This window comes from Pyrus communis, chromosome 12 (assembly GCF_041283825.1).
Source record: "Pyrus communis isolate YQ-2024b chromosome 12, ASM4128382v1, whole genome shotgun sequence".
Lineage (NCBI taxonomy): Eukaryota > Viridiplantae > Streptophyta > Magnoliopsida > Rosales > Rosaceae > Pyrus > Pyrus communis.
In genome coordinates, this window is record NC_142576.1 from 3,483,990 (window position 1) to 3,499,637 (window position 15,648).

Genomic DNA, 15,648 nt, shown 5'->3' on the forward strand with positions numbered 1-15,648 from the left:
CCTGCAAAAAAACCAAATGAGACCAATAAGATGAAAGGCCCAAACAAACAGTTCAACTGCTAACCCACAAAAACATTGATCAAAACCCAAATTTGGTATCTCAAACCCAAGTTTCACTCTTACCTTTGCAATAGGTCCAATGTTGGTTGGATCCAAGTTCAAGTATGTTTTTCAAAGCCCAACCGCTAATTATAAGCCTAATTGACATGTATAGTGTGTGGGTTTATCCACTAAACACAATCTTTACCATTAATTGAGCATGAATGGTCGAAATTCCATAAGCTTTGAAGTTAAAAGCATTAAGCACTTGACAAATCAGACCCCATAATATTTTCCAATAAATGCAATTTTTTTTCTAATGGTTCTTGTAAGCGGAAAATCGACGATACCATGTTGCAATTAGTGTTATGTGAAATGAACATGTGGAGATCAAAAAGAAATGGTTGACTTATGAGGGGAAAAGTTAAGGGGTCGTTTGGAAAGTGCTTTTAAAATGACTGAAAACGTTTTTGATAAAAAAAAGTTTGAAACCAATCTTTAGTAAAAATGCAAGTGAAACCTAAAAAAGCACTTCAAGTGCTTTTGAAACCGAAAAATATTTTCTCTAATAGCATTTTCGGACATTTCAAAAACGCTTTTAAACAAGCCCCAAGATAATGAATCCACATTCCACACCAACAAAGCATTAGAAAACAAATGGCAGTGCGTACCTTGCCTAAGCTGTAGGTCCATGTCATTTTGTGATTAGACTTATAATTATTCGGTGCATTTCCTTATTCGGCAAATTTCTAAGGAATAGGATCCTCTCTGGATCCTATTAATAGAGATTCAGATGATCAATCAATCATATTTGTTCATCGTATATCATGCAGTTAAAAATTATTTATTTAAAATTAAATATAAACAGTATCTAATAAAAATTGATCGCATGATATACGATGAACGGATATGATTGATTGATTCTCCGGATTCCCGCAAAGATGATCCGAAGAGGATCCTTGTACAATTTCTAATGGTGGAGCTTACCACACATTTTAGTGGGGGGCTCACCAATTAAAAAAAGAAACCCTTTAATTAACAACAATGATGATGGGAAAATAAAATAAAGAAACCAATAAAAACTAATTAATTAACTCTTTGACTTTATTACTAAATAAATTTACTTGTAAATGTAGTATTTCAGGTTATGATTCTCCATCCGATTTGGACGTTTCAAAATGTATCTTTGTATGTGAAATTGTGAACTCAATTGGTCACTTCAATTTAAAAAATTATGTTACTTAAGATAGAATGGAAAATACTTACCCCTTACATTCAAAGTTGTCATTTTTATTGTGCTGTCAATCATAGTTTGCTACGCGTGTATAAATTTATATTTTTATATATTTTTAATGAATAATTTTATATGTCGAATTATGATTTGCAAAAAAAAATTAATTTCTTTTTAACAGGAAAGAGCCATGTAAAGAGAAATAATTTTGATTCTTAACGGGCATGCTTACTTAGATGAGATAAGAAATAATCTTGACCATTTTTTTGCGTTTACCAGAATACAAGAAAATACGAGTTGTAATGGTGGAGCTTAGCACAATTTTGGTACGACCAGTTGGTTTTACAGAAATGGAAATTTTTATGGTATTCTAGAGTATCAAATATTATGAGTTATTTAACCGTTAAATCTTTGGTTAAAACCATAAAAACTATGATTTAACGGTTAAAAAGTTCGGAATATGAAATACTTTTAGAGCAACAAAGAATTTTTATTTAGATATTCATTCTTTCCCATCTCTATTTTACTTTGCTCATTCTGAGCATTCGACCCCACATTTGTCACTTTGTCAACTAATTACTAATTTAACAACATACAACGAAAGTTTAACATGACAACAAAACAATTACTTCATGTATGACATAACAATATTTTACAGAGGAAATATTAGCGTGAAATTATGATCACATTTACGTATAATTTTATGACATAATTTATATTAATTTTTTAAAAAAATTTGAAACTAATATCTTACGAAAAAGTAAGTCCTTTGGGGATGGTCTTTTCAAAAGGATCCAGATCCTTTTGGTGAGAATCCTAAAATTCGTGTTGATCGTATACGATGTACGATGTACGATAAACAAATCTCTAGAATTTCATAAAGAGGATCCGGACTCTGGTCGTTTTAGGGTTAACAGCCAATCAAATCTTTCAAGCCTGTCCTACGTACGCAGTGAAACCAAAATCTACCAAAAACCTACCAAATCCATCCATGCCTGTACGAAATTACGAATAACGGCCCGGAAAGCAGAAGGGCAATTCCGTCACTCCAGAAAAGGAAGCATCCAACTTGCGTACGCCGTTAAGAAGCAACGTTTTCTGGTCCCCTCTCTCTCACGTTTTATATGTTTTCGCGTTATTTGTTTTTTGTAATGCTCTCGAGAGGAGAGAGAGAGAGAGGAGAAACAGAAGCATTTCGGACCATTTTCCATTGTTTCCGGTGCTCGCTTTCTCTCTCAGGTACCCACCACCACACACACCCTCTCTCTCTCTAGAATTTTTTTTGTTTCTTCTGTATTTTTTGTATTTTGTGGTTGTATATATAGGTGTATTTTATGTGTGTGTTTGTATGAAATTTGATTGGTTTTAATTTGAGTTTTTTAGGATGTGTTTTTGTTGATAAGTTTCTAGGGATTGGATTCTTGAATTGGGGATTTGTTATATTTGTTGAATTTTTATTGGTAATTTGGATAAACTTTAGCTGAAAAAAAAAATGGAAAATAAAAATGGGAGAGGAGATATTTTAAAATGGAGGTTCTTGGTGGATTTTTTTGTTCAAGGAATTTGGTGTAACTGAAAAGAATTTGTAGGAAAGAAAATCTAGGTTTTTTAATTTTTTAATTTTAATGCAGAAAACAGCAGATCGGTGTTAGGAAATAGAAAAAAGATTGAGGAAAGATTGTAATTTGTTTTGTTTTGTGAATCTGAAATTTGGTTTAATATGTGGATTTTTGGGTGCGAGGAACAGATGGTAAAGGGAGGGAAGGTTAGTTCCAAGCGAAAAATCAAGGCAAGGATTCCGTCAAAGTATCAGGGTTCCGATGATTCGGATGAGGATTATGTGATTTCGGGGGAAGAAAATGAAGTTTCTGAGGATTTAGAGGAGGATTACTGTTCTTCTTTGGATGGAGATGCGTCAGAAGAGAGCTTCGGGAGTTTTGTGGACGAGGAGGAAGAGGAGGAGGAAGTGAAAAGGGTGAGGAAGAACAGTAGATCAAGAGCGAAAAGGGATTCTGCTGGTTTAATTGTGGAGGAGGAGGAGGAGGAGGAGGAGGAAGAAGACAAAGAGGAAGTGAAACCGGTTAGGAAGGGAATCAGGTCAAAAGTCCGAAATGGTTTTTCTGGTCGGCAGAAAAATGTGGTTAAACCGTTACGAAAGAGGAGAATGATTGCATATCGTGAGGTGGAGGATCAGGATTATAATGATGAAGATGATGATGACGATGAGGAATTTACACCAGATGAAGATGAATTTTCAGAGGTGGAAGAAAAACAAGTGGTGAAAAAGAAGAAAACTAATGGGAAACTGGGCAAGCGGCGGTTGAAGAAAAAGGGTCATTCTGTAAGAGGTGAAAAAGGGAGAAAATCTATGGCTTTAAAGAAGCCTTTGAGAAACAAAGGTAGAACGAGTCAGGCGTTGGGGAGGAAGGCAAGAAGAGATGATGAACTTGAAAGTGATAGTGATTTTATTGATAGTATTGTGCCCATGAGAGTAACGAATGAGAAAAAAAGGGTTAGGAAAAGGAGGAGAATGTCCGTACCGTCAGATTCAGATTTTGTGCCTTCTGGAGCATCTGATTTTGACTACACCATCTCCGAGGAAGAGAGAGAGCAAGTACGAGAAGCCAAGGAGTTGTGTGAAAGATTGGAAACTAATTTGCGAAGCTCATCAGTGCCTACTAGCCTTCCGGAGGATACACTTGTACAGCTGCCAAGAAAGCCTCCTAGAAGGAAGGGCAAAGAGAAGATTGAACAAGTGAAGGTTGAGGTTGTAAAGCAGGTCTGTGGAATTTGTTTTTCCGAGGAAGATAAAAGAAGAGTGAGGGGAACATTAGACTGTTGCACTCATTATTTTTGTTTTGCATGCATCATGGAATGGGGAAAAGTGGAATCTCGTTGCCCTTTGTGCAAGCAAAGGTTTAAGACAATTAGTAAGCCTGCAAGATCTACGACAGGAATTGATTTGAGAGAAGTGGTGATACATGTCCCTGAGCGTGATCAGGTACCTTATCGTTTATTTGTTATGTCATGTTTTTTCTTGCATTCCATTTGCTTCTTCTTCAATTTTCTGTTTGCTTGTTCAAAATGGGTTTATTTCTTCATGCAGGTCTATCAACCAACAGAAGAAGAACTCAGGAGTTATCTCGACCCTTATGAGAATGTGATCTGTACAGAATGCCACGAAGGAGGGGAAGATGGCCTCATGCTACTGTGTGATATATGTGATTCACCTGCTCACACCTTTTGTGTTGGTCTTGGTCGAGAAGTACCTGATGGTAATTGGTACTGTGAGGGTTGTAGACCTGTAGCTATGGGATCCTCAAGTTCACAGGCTCAGGGTTGGTCGTCTGATCAAAGAACTACAAACAACATTCTGTCTAATAGACCATCACCTGCTGTATATTTTGACGAAGGGATAGACCTTAATGTGGTGTCCTCACCTTGTCCACAATTCACTCAAGGATTTTCCCCAAGAATTCCTGTTGGAGGTTTTCAAGCACCTTCCCCATTATCTGGGGCTACAGCACCAACTCTATCAGGGAGACGCTTAATACAGCGTCATATTCAACAACTCCTTAATCTTAACAGGACGACTTATATGGCCAGTATGAATGAGAGGAACTCATCCAATAATCTGAGTAATGATTTCTCAAACTCTCAAGCTGCTCAGGCGAGGGAAATGACAGTCCAACATACCAGGACAGACGAGATGGAGGCAGCTTATCACACATTCTTTGAGGAGAGATTACAAGACAATCATTTAGCACTAGTGCCAGATAATTTGAGTACTGATTTCTTAAATTCATCAGCATCAACCCCTCAGAGAAGGCAAGCAATCGAGGATCCAACTACTACATCTGCCGATAGATCTCTAAATGGAGCATTATGGCCTGAACTTGCCAGGACGAACTCAGTACCAAATTACGGACAATTCCATCACTTAAGCAGTGGACCAAATATTAGTGGATCTGATGCTGGTGTGTCCCCTAATACAGCTATAGAACAGAGTGGCTTTCACCTAGCAAAGGAAAAACTGAAAGTGATGGTGAAAAACCGCTTGGATAATTTGTCCCGAGATGTTGATCTAGGTATGCGAAGCTTTCAACTTATTTGTATGCTTGTATGTAAACATAACCTAGTTATTTTGGACCGATTCAGACTCGACATTTCTACGTTGAAATGTGAAAATACCTTTGATCTGAATCCGCCCGCTTATCCTTACGAATTATGATTCTCATGCTAGGCGCCTATGATCTACGCTGCTAGTCGAAATGTTCTAACTCTTTGTATCCCTGTGTTTCAGACAAAGATACTTTCAATGACATTGCAAGGAGATCGACACACACTGTCTTGGCTGCGTGCGGACACCAGCACAGAAGCAACGAGGTAGTTCTGATTCCTCCCCCATCAACCTGCTCCCACATTGAATTAACAGCGTGTGGAATGACAAGTCTGATGAGAGGTTGCTGTTCATCTTGTTTCGAATCTTTTGTAGGGGAAGTCGTAAAGAGGATCCTCGATACCAAACTCCAACACTGGTTGAGTTTAGCTCTCTAGGTATCGAGGATCCTTGATGCAACACGCGTCTTTTTGCTCCTTTCCCTCCCCGTCGATCCTTTTTTTGTTAGGAATTTTAGACCATAATTTTTTAGCTAGTTCATAGATTTAACTAGCACTGAAGCTGAAGTCTTCAAGTCACACAAGACTCCATTATTCTTATTTAATCCCATTATTACATTAATTTTTTAGATTTAGGCTGATCCAAATATATTAAATTGCTACGTATTTATCACTTTCCATTTTTGCTCCTTGGCTGCGATTATTCCTAGTTGTCTCTGCTATTTTTAGATGTTTTCTTAATGGTTCTTTCTTTGTCCAACTTTTTTTAGGCTTTTTAGCCAAAATAGTATTTGGCATAACTCTTCACTTTGATCTAGATTTAAAATCAATAGAAGTGATTACTGAGATTGTTAACTATCAATCATTTATGTCAATCATTTGTGTTGCAGTGAAGAGTTTCCATTAAATTGAGATTATTTTTGTCAATTAACTCTTCACTTGAATTGGTTTTCTTCTATTTAATGGAGATTATTCATAGAATGTCCAAAATGATTGATAGGCTGTACAATCGTAGGATCATTGTTATCGATTTTAAATCTCAATGATCAAAATGAGGAGTTATGACATACTATTTTAGCTAAAAAGTTTTTTTTTTTTCTTTCTTTTTACTGGAAGTATTTATGCATGTATTGTTTGGGGTAATTATAAAGCGGCAGTGGGTGAATTAGAATTGATCAATTTTGTTACTGGTTTAGTACTGAAATGCTTTTATAAAAAGTGGGCATAAGATAAAAAAAAATAAAAAAAAAAAGCTGAGCTCAAAAAAGTATTTGGTAAACGTTTAAAAACAGTTTATTTTCATAATTTTGGGTAGAAAAAAAGTTGAAAATGTGAACAAAAATAAGTTTATTCTCACATTAAAAACAAAAACAGTTTTGTTTTCAGTCACCACCAACCAGCCTTTTTTCGCCTTTTGTGCTTGCCCTTTGTTTGCATCCGACTCAGCCCTCCACTACTTCACCTTTCTAGTACAAATTGACATGTCAATCCCACTAATCTTTTCACAATTTGGGGAAAAGTTATATTTTCAATTATGAAAGATGCTTGGCTCTTTGCATATAAGAAAATGATTACAGTTTGACGTGTGCAAAAATATACTTTTTGTAATTGTGAATAAACATGTGTCCAATTATAATTTGCAAAAGCGACAAACATGGCTTTCTTACACTATTTACATAAGTTAGTAATATCCAAACATCTATTTTTACCTTATTCACACCCCGTTTTAATTCATGTCATTTTTTTTTTAACAAACTATATTATCTACATTAAATGAAATGGTGGGTTTAGTCTCACAATGAGCTATCAATAATGTGGTTCAAATTCTTTTGTGGCGAGAATCGAACCTAAGACCTCTCACTTACAAGGAAAGAGGTATATCATTAGACCGTAATACTAAATGACTAATTTATGTCATTTGAATCTTCTTCAATTCATTTGATCTGATTACCGAAAATTAAGAGAAGTGTGTTGTTAGCATCGCACTTCACATATATCCAACGGTTCCTTTTCTTCAACAACTGTATGAATACAAAGGAACTGGGTCCATATGTCACATATCCTTCAATTACGTTCACACCTTCCCATGACCCCTTCCCAATTATAAATATTTAAGGGGCCATTTGTTTTCTGGTTGGTAGGCGGGTGGAGATTGACTGCACCTCACCAAAACAAACAGCCAAATTATGATCCTGCCATTAACTGTGGTCCACGGTAGATACATTGGATCTCCTACTTTTCTCACCATTTTCTCTCACTGTTCGTCTATGTATTGGTCAATTAATTGAACAAAAATGACAAAACGATATTTCAAACTACTCTATGGAGTGAGGAATATGGATTGTGTGCAAGCGGCAGGCGCCTTGATCAACTGACCTAATTTACATTTGCGGTGAAAGAACAAAGATCCGTACAAAATGCTAAAGGGGGTTTTGAGAGAGAAGCATTGAATGAAAGGTAGTTATTTTCTTTTCTTTTTTTCCCTTTTAAAAAGAACTAAAAAACGACCTGAAAACAACAATTGACGAGAGTTCTGTTGAGGCCTATAAAACTAAAGTTCACATGCCAACGTAATTACACTGAAATTCCTACAACTTATTCCACACACTCCTTGTGCTCAATAACCATTGGGAATTACTCTCAGCTACAAACCAACCACAGAATGCAACGGACTTCGCTCTCGGTTGTGAAAACGTTCACTCCTGCAGCGGCGCCATGAGGAAATTCATAAACCGTCGTCAAGAATGGTGGACAACAACATCCCCTGAACAAACGCACACCTTTTCGTCTTCTCTTCCTTATCCTTGATGGACAGAGGAGGCGACTGCACATTTCTGTGACCAAACAAATGTATTAGACCTACGACACTGAAGCATAACGAGGGGAAAACCAGAAAGGCTAGCATGCTCTTTGTAGAAATTTGACAATATCTATGCAATCGTTCGTGCCTAGATAGTGTATGAAATTGAAATTGTGTCCAACCAACAAGACCAACCCTTGTCCAAACTTCTTATACATAAAAGGAGATTTGGCAAGAAATCATGACCCTTTAGGCATTCAGCTTGACCAAGGGTTACAGGATCAGAACTATAGCAAGATAGGAAGATAGGTTTTACGTGCCCATCAAAAGGAATTTTAAGATTAATTAACGTACCGTTCTGATACTTTCTCATCTGAACTTCTCTTGGCTGAGCTTGTTTCAGTTGAGAAGGGTGGCATACTAACAAAATCATCTGCCATAGGCAAAATAAATTGTGACAACAATGGATCAGGCGCTGCATTGGAGGAGGAAAGTAAACAGGAAGAGTTCCCAAAAAGAGACTGCAAATTTCCTTCTCGCAGCTCTTTCCTCAACAAAGATAGAGTTGAATGAGCTCCACTTTTCCTTGTCTTCCTCTTGCGTTGCATGTAATTACTAGTTAAGGAATTCAAGCGTTTGGAGAAATCATAAATCTAATCAGTACAATGAAACCAAAAGAAAAATGCCTTACGAGAGACCTCGTAATGTTCAATCAGAATTGTGGGAATAATGGAGCATGTTTTCATGTAAGAAATTATAAATTACCAGTTTAAACCATTAAGGACTCGAACAATACCGTAAGCATATATGATAGAAAAGTTATTTAAAAACAGATGTCATGTGGAATGCTAATAAATATGCATTTAACGACAAAGTTGATTACGACAGAAAAAGATAACACATAACATCTGCAAAGAAAAGGATATCTTGAATATACTTCCATGTTGTAGGGTAATGTGCGCAACCATATCAACCCCCACCCTCATTGCACAAACCGGACATACCTGCAGAAAACAACATTCCTTTTTAGTACGATTGAGCTCCAAGGAAACCCATTCTCATTAAAATAAGAAAAATGTAACATCCAACAAATGGAATATCTTAGCAAGTTTACATAACTTGACCAGTTACCTAATTCCCACTTTTCCCACCACATCACAACCTTGCATATCAATAAGAAAGCACTGAAATCAATTCTTCAAGGGCAGAATCCAACTTTATGAGAAACTGGAACCAACGAGATTCCCTTAATATTCAGAAACCAACTGGCTTGGAATCCAATCATTTTCTGGCCAAAGGTTGTCGTGGCAGTTTTTGCCTACTAAAGTGATGCTTGGATACTTCTTTATAAAACAAAGCATGCAATAGACTCTTAAGAAAAGTTAAAATTTCAGCATCAAGTGGCATACTAATTTCAAGTTATATGCACCAAACCATGATGAAAGTTTAAAGAAATTCAGTATTGATAGATATGGAAAAGGATTCATACTCCATTTTTTGCCTCCACTGGGTGCTCTTCATCAATGTGGCAGCACAATCCGACAATGTCAAAGTATTCGGAGCAGAACGGGCATGGAAATTCCTCCCTTATATCATCATCCCCATCAATTTCTTCAAACCCCATGAACATATCTGCATTACACAATGCCATGTTTCAATAGGTGCAAAATCATAAAACCGAAGAACTTCAATTGATGGGGTTTCACCTTTGAAAAACACAAAATTCTGATGTAATACAAAAGCTCGAGAAAGAAATAACAGCCCAAGCAGTTGGATTCAGCTGAACTTAGTGAAATGTTGTTATCATTAATTTTATTTTAACGGATATAAAAATTTGGGAAATCGTAAAATTCCAACTTTTAATATAATATTTGGTAAAGAAAAAGAACCAAGCTTTCTAATTTCTCTCCCATACCATATATGTTTCTCAGATTATTACAATAAAATTAGAGGGAAAAAAACAAAACAAACAGCAGCATTTGCCTAATTCCTCTAAAAATCCAAAACGAAACAAAAAAAAGTTCAGAGAAAAAAAATAAATAATGAATGATAAAATGGGAAAGAAATGAATGTGAGCTAACCAGATCGAGATTGAAGAGCGGATTGATAACGCCGGGAGGCAGAAGAAAGACGGGCGCTCCAGGAATCACCGTCCATAGCTAACTACCCTTTACGAGTATAAGCGAAAGGTAAGGTCTTTGGGGGTGCGATTCGCCTTTCGGTCTGATTTCTCAGATTCAGAAACCCTAGAAATGAAGAATTGATGAGATTGTTGATATGGGAAAAAGGAATCAGCTTTTGGGGTTGGTTAAGCTGGAGGAGCTGAGGATGACGATGGTTGACGAAGGCGGCGGCGGTGGCGGTGGTGGTGATTCTGGAGAAAGAAGAACGAGGAAGAGGAGAAATGAGGATGAATTTATCTCTCCTACCAGATTCTATCTATATATATCTACTGAATTGTGGAATATCACTCTCTCTCTCTCTACGCTGTATATTTCTGTAGTTTTTGTATTTTTAGTTTTTTTTTTTTTTAAATTATTTGTTAGGATGAAAGAATGAAATTTAACAGAGGTAAAAATGTGAATATGACAAATGACCAGTAAAATAAAATAGCGATGCACTTGTGTCATGTAAATTTTTATATTAAAGAATAATTTATATATTGGTTTATCATTATAACGTTATTTTATGTCAATAATAATTTGTATGATATGAGTTTATCGTTATTCAGAAGAATATTTCGCACATCGGCTCGTATTCTTGGCATACTGAGTTCTCTTCTCGGTGGCTGGCACACACCGTTTTACAGCTCGTTGTTTGTTTGTGAATTTGTCGCTCAGCTGTGCCTTCAGAGTAAGTTTCTTCCCCTTTTCAATACCTCCACTTTCACTTGGGTAGTTTTCATGATTTGACACGTGGCCTTATACGAAAGACTCACAGCAAAGTTATTTACAAATTTGCCTTGAACTTTTATGAGTTATTCCACTTTGGTCCTTGAGACTCTTTATTTGGTAGAGAATTACAACTTCCTACATTGTTGTTGAGAGGTCCGGATCCTCTTTGTGAGGATCCGGATCTGTGAATCGTGTCTATTCATTATACATCTGCGATAAAAAATCATTTTAAATATTTTTACTTGAAAATAAACATAAACAGTACTTAATAAAAACTAATTGTACAATATACGATGAACGATCACGATTTACGAATCTCTAGAATCCTCATCAAAAGAATCCGAAAAAGATCTTGTTGGGTTGTTGAGCTCTCATTCCACAAAAATAGGATAAACTCTACAATTCCTCAGGCCCAGGCCCAAACTGGAAGAAGACGTCGTTCGTAATTGGAAGTTGAAACAACACCGGCGAACTTACAAACCAACCGACGAAGAAGCCTTAATTACAAAGTTACCAACTCCAACACCCCTCAACCCCTCTCTACCAAAAACTACAAATTCCAAATTCGCCGGAGCACGTGACTCGCCGCCCGCGCCGCCCTCTCCCCGGATCTCCGATCACGTGATCTCCGCCCCACCCGCCCGAGAGAAGAAGAAGGACCCTTCATATTTTCCACTCCATTTCCCTTATCAATTTTTCATGTCAAGGCGCGCGCGAAATCAACGTCTCTGATCGTCCGTTGGATCCGTAGATTTTGTGATTGTCCAGTTCGAATCTGAATCAGGAGCTCAGTTTCCATGGCGACGAGGAATCGGACCTTGGTTTTCAGAAAGTATAGGGATGCGTTGAAGAGCGTCCGCGCTCCCACGAGCTCCTACGCTTCGCCGTCTACGAGCTCCGGTGGCGGTCCGGTCATTGAATTGGTCAGCACTTCGCTTTTGAATCCCAACCGGAATTATGCCCCGCTCAGTACTGAGGATCCCGGCAATTCAAGGTCCCTCCCTTCTCTCTTTCCCTCTCCGTCAATTGGACCGCTCTGTTTAATTTAAGATTTAATTGAAGTGTTTAAGATTTAATTAAGTTAAAGTTTAGCTTGGTTTCATAGATCAATAGTAGAAAAGAAATGAAAGGTTCAGGTAGTGGAGAAAGAAAGAAACCTAAAACTGAAGTATGCTGAATGCAGATTAGGTCACACTGAATTGGGATATTTAGATACCAAAATTGAAGGCCGGATAGTTGTTTATTTTAGATCAGAGACATTGACGTTTTAGGCGTTCGATGTCGGGTGGATGATCATTGGGTGCAATGCAAATGTACAATTCAGAGCTTGCAGTGATGAACTTTTAGGATTTTGAAAGTTGCGACTACAAAGATGATTCATTGTATAGGAGCGTTATGATTCGTGGGTTTTCATATTTGAGGTAGTTCTAATATGTTTGCAATGTGAGAACCTGAAATGGTTTGGTCCTCGACCCTGCTATGCAAGAAGGTTGTTGAAAGCCTTTTAGTAAGTTTGGGAATTTTGTAATTACTGAAATTTGTTGTAAGAAATTGGGGGATGAATTTGGTTTCAGGGGAATGTTATCCATTTTTATTCTTACACTGCACAGAAAAAACCAATGCATCGGGTGCAAGTATGGGGTTTTTATCATTTATCTCTCGAATGTGAAAGTCATTGTGTTTCTATTGCTGCAGTCGTGGTACACTTACTGTTGGTCTACCGCCAGCATGGGTGGATCTATCTGAAGAGATAGCAGCAAATGTGCAGCGTGCACGGGTAAAAATGGCTGAGCTAACTAAGGCTCATGCAAAGGCTTTAATGCCTTCTTTTGGAGACGGTAAAGAAGATCAACGCTTGATTGAGAGTCTTACACAAGAGATAACTAATTTGATAAGGAAATCCGAGAAGACACTACAGAGACTTTCTGCAGCTGGGCCTTCTGAAGATTCAAATGTTAGAAAAAATGTGCAGGTATGAATTAGAAGTCACTATATATTTTTGCCAGCTCAGTAAAGTGGTTTAGGGTCAGTGGTAATGTCTGGTTTATTCCAGAGTGTTACACTCTTGAGCGAGGCATTATATATAATTCAACTATTTCCAAAGGGCGGTGCTAATGTCTGCATGTTTCTTTTGCAGCGATCTCTTGCCACTGACCTTCAAACCCTCTCAATGGACCTTCGCAAGAAACAGTCAACTTATTTGAAGCGACTCAGGCAGCAAACAGAGGTGCGGAAAGAATTTTACCTTTTAACCATTCAAGTCAGTGGATTGTTTTACATCATAGCTTTGGTTCAACATTCTGGTCTTACTTTGGCTTGATAATCTGGTTCATACGTAATATTCCATATACTTTTTAGAACTTGGAATTGTGTTTTCATGCATTCAGTTTGTATACCGAGGGTAACTGTGTGATCTGACATGTTATTGGAAACTAGTTAAACTGTTAGTTATATATTTTCAAACATTCCTTTTGTTTTTCTTTTTTGCTGATACAGGGTCAAGATGGGGATGATTTAGAGATGAACCTAAATGGAAGTACATCGAGAATGGATGGTGATGATTTGGATGACATGGTAAGCTTTCTCTCCAGTTCACAACCATTTTCTCGAGATCTTGATGACAAGATCTTGTCAATCATGACAAATATGAGTACACTAAATTCCCTATACCGGTATTTGTAGTGTTGTTGAGTGATCAAATTTTTAAGACACTTTTTAATTTGAGACACTTTTTACCATAGATGAATTTAGTATGATAGTAATACACATATCCTGTCAGATGTTTAATGAGCGTCAGATGGCCAAGATAAAGAAAAACGAGGCAGTCACAGCAGAAAGGGAAAGAGAGATCCAACAGGCAAGTGAAGATCTTTTCGTTTTTTCTACATTGACGGGTGTTTGATCATGCATCTTTCACAGTTGACAAATACTCTTTTCTCTTTCCGATAGGTTGTGCAATCTGTGAATGAGCTCGCTCAGATAATGAAGGATTTGGCAGTACTAGTGATAGACCAGGTTAGTATTCATGCCCTGTCGATACTTGATATTTATCAGAATATCAGTCGTTAACTAAATATCTTTCTTCAAACAGGGAACTATTGTTGATAGGATAGACTACAACATCCAGAATGTAGCAAGTACAGTCGATGAGGGCCTCAAGCAATTGCAAAAGGTCCATTTCTTACATCGATAATTATACTTCATCTATATGTTGTTTTGAGATTCTTTACTGTGTTCTATGGAATATTATGTTTAACGGATGGGGCTTACAGGCTGAGAGAACACAGAAACAAGGGGGAATGGTGATGTGTGCTAGCATACTCGTTATCATGTGCTTTGTCATGTTGGTCCTCCTAATTCTCAAGGAGATATTCTTTTGATCTGCAAGCGAAAGGACAGTTGATTCCAATTCCAGATTTTGGTTTCATACTAGTTGTCATAACCCTCCCTTCGGACTTCTAAATGCGCAAAGATGCTCTCCATAGTAGAAGATTAGACAAGTTTTGGAGTGCCTTAGTTACATATACCACATCAGGTGACTATTTGTGGGTATTACTGTATTAGTAGGAAAAGGGAAGGGGAAGGGGAAGGGGAAGGGGTAATGATTCATTGGGGAATGAATGCCCCGGAATTTGTATAGAGGTTAAAATACATGTTCTACATGGGGAAGGGCGTTTTGTTTTCGCCAAGGGATATATGTTGATTCTTCCGATTTTCATTTGCCGGGATTTTGTGCTTTCATTCCCCAGAACTCGTGTGTAAGATGAGGCATTTATTTGTTCCATTGTATGTTTGATCGTTCAATAAAGTGAAATACATCAATTTTTAGCTCCCAACTTTCTGCATGTACAGCTTATATGTACGGAGATGATATAGGAAATGATTTTTGCACACCTTCTCTCCTTCTACGCATTCTTGTTGATTTATGTCCCTAATAATCAATGGTGTGCGGAAAGGGAAAATGGTGTGTGACAGTCGATTCCTCGAACATTGTGTTGTGGCGCAGCTGAAATGAAGCCTGCAATTCAAGTTGCAGGACTTCCAAATTGAGCCCGATGTGATAGTAGTGCAAGCTAGGAATTTTGTGGAGAAGCGATATTTTAAGCTCTAGTTTGGTACTGAGGTGATTATGAAAAAAATGGTTATAAAAAAAAGCTGAGAATTTTTTTATGTTTGGTAAACATTCAAGCTTCAGCTTTTTTTCACAGTTTTGGATGAGAAAAAAGCCAAAAACACGAAGTTGCAAAACTCAGCTTTCAAAAACCAATTTTTTTCACATCTGTTTTACATAAAAGTTTATCAAACACTATAATACTATTTTTACCAAACACTCACTATAATACTATTTTTACCAAACACTCTACTGCTTATTTTCACAGCACAGTAGAAACAGTTTTTTTTTTTTTCAAAACACAGCAATACTAAACCAGCCCTAAATCCAATCTAAATTGATGTGGAATTCGAACTTGAGCATAGAGGAAGTCAAGATCTACATAGCTTGACCGTCAAATCTCTACAAATCAAACCTTTCATTCCGAGTTTCCTCGCTAAACGTAGATTGACAG

At 37.3% G+C, this 15,648-nt stretch overlaps 3 protein-coding genes across 3 annotated transcripts; 2 read left to right on the plus strand and 1 right to left on the minus strand.

The window, feature by feature from the left end:
* The first annotated feature begins 2,375 nt into the window (after nucleotides 1-2,375).
* On the plus strand, nucleotides 2,376-6,062 carry LOC137745040 (uncharacterized). The gene is made up of 4 exons (XM_068484896.2): nucleotides 2,376-2,509; nucleotides 3,018-4,271; nucleotides 4,377-5,358; nucleotides 5,574-6,062. Exons 2-4 carry the CDS (start codon nucleotides 3,018-3,020, stop codon nucleotides 5,825-5,827), a joined length of 2,490 nt encoding a protein of 829 aa, XP_068340997.2. The 5' UTR covers nucleotides 2,376-2,509; the 3' UTR covers nucleotides 5,828-6,062.
* A 1,773-nt stretch (nucleotides 6,063-7,835) lies between these two features.
* LOC137745047 (protein DEHYDRATION-INDUCED 19 homolog 3) lies at nucleotides 7,836-10,639 on the minus strand. The gene is made up of 5 exons (XM_068484903.2): nucleotides 10,271-10,639; nucleotides 9,679-9,821; nucleotides 9,114-9,193; nucleotides 8,544-8,795; nucleotides 7,836-8,223 (listed from the first exon to the last, which is right to left on the minus strand). The coding sequence occupies exons 1-5, from the start codon at nucleotides 10,344-10,346 to the stop codon at nucleotides 8,115-8,117; spliced, it is 660 nt and encodes a 219-aa protein (XP_068341004.2). The 5' UTR covers nucleotides 10,347-10,639; the 3' UTR covers nucleotides 7,836-8,114.
* A 907-nt stretch (nucleotides 10,640-11,546) lies between these two features.
* On the plus strand, nucleotides 11,547-14,919 carry LOC137745788 (syntaxin-43). Its single transcript, XM_068485801.2, has 8 exons — nucleotides 11,547-12,077; nucleotides 12,779-13,055; nucleotides 13,221-13,310; nucleotides 13,580-13,657; nucleotides 13,863-13,940; nucleotides 14,033-14,098; nucleotides 14,175-14,255; nucleotides 14,356-14,919. Exons 1-8 carry the CDS (start codon nucleotides 11,881-11,883, stop codon nucleotides 14,461-14,463), a joined length of 975 nt encoding a protein of 324 aa, XP_068341902.1. The 5' UTR covers nucleotides 11,547-11,880; the 3' UTR covers nucleotides 14,464-14,919.
* The last annotated feature ends 729 nt before the right edge of the window (nucleotides 14,920-15,648 follow it).

Excerpts from the sequence above, each read along its gene's own strand:
- LOC137745040 (XM_068484896.2), top strand. The coding sequence starts at position 3,018 with ATGGTAAAGGGAGGGAAGGTTAGTTCCAAGCGAAAAATCAAGGCAAGG. Across the intron at positions 4,272-4,376 it reads ATGTCCCTGAGCGTGATCAG|GTCTATCAACCAACAGAAGA; the intron begins GTACCTTATCGT and ends TTCTTCATGCAG. Across the intron at positions 5,359-5,573 it reads GTCCCGAGATGTTGATCTAG|ACAAAGATACTTTCAATGAC; the intron begins GTATGCGAAGCT and ends CCTGTGTTTCAG.
- LOC137745047 (XM_068484903.2), bottom strand. The coding sequence starts at position 10,346 with ATGGACGGTGATTCCTGGAGCGCCCGTCTTTCTTCTGCCTCCCGGCGT. Across the intron at positions 9,822-10,270 it reads CGCTCTTCAATCTCGATCTG|ATATGTTCATGGGGTTTGAA; the intron begins GTTAGCTCACAT and ends TGTGTAATGCAG. Across the intron at positions 8,796-9,113 it reads CATGGAAGTATATTCAAGAT|GCAACGCAAGAGGAAGACAA; the intron begins ATCCTTTTCTTT and ends TAGTAATTACAT.
- LOC137745788 (XM_068485801.2), top strand. The coding sequence starts at position 11,881 with ATGGCGACGAGGAATCGGACCTTGGTTTTCAGAAAGTATAGGGATGCG. Across the intron at positions 13,056-13,220 it reads ATGTTAGAAAAAATGTGCAG|CGATCTCTTGCCACTGACCT; the intron begins GTATGAATTAGA and ends TTTCTTTTGCAG. Across the intron at positions 13,941-14,032 it reads GGGAAAGAGAGATCCAACAG|GTTGTGCAATCTGTGAATGA; the intron begins GCAAGTGAAGAT and ends TCTTTCCGATAG.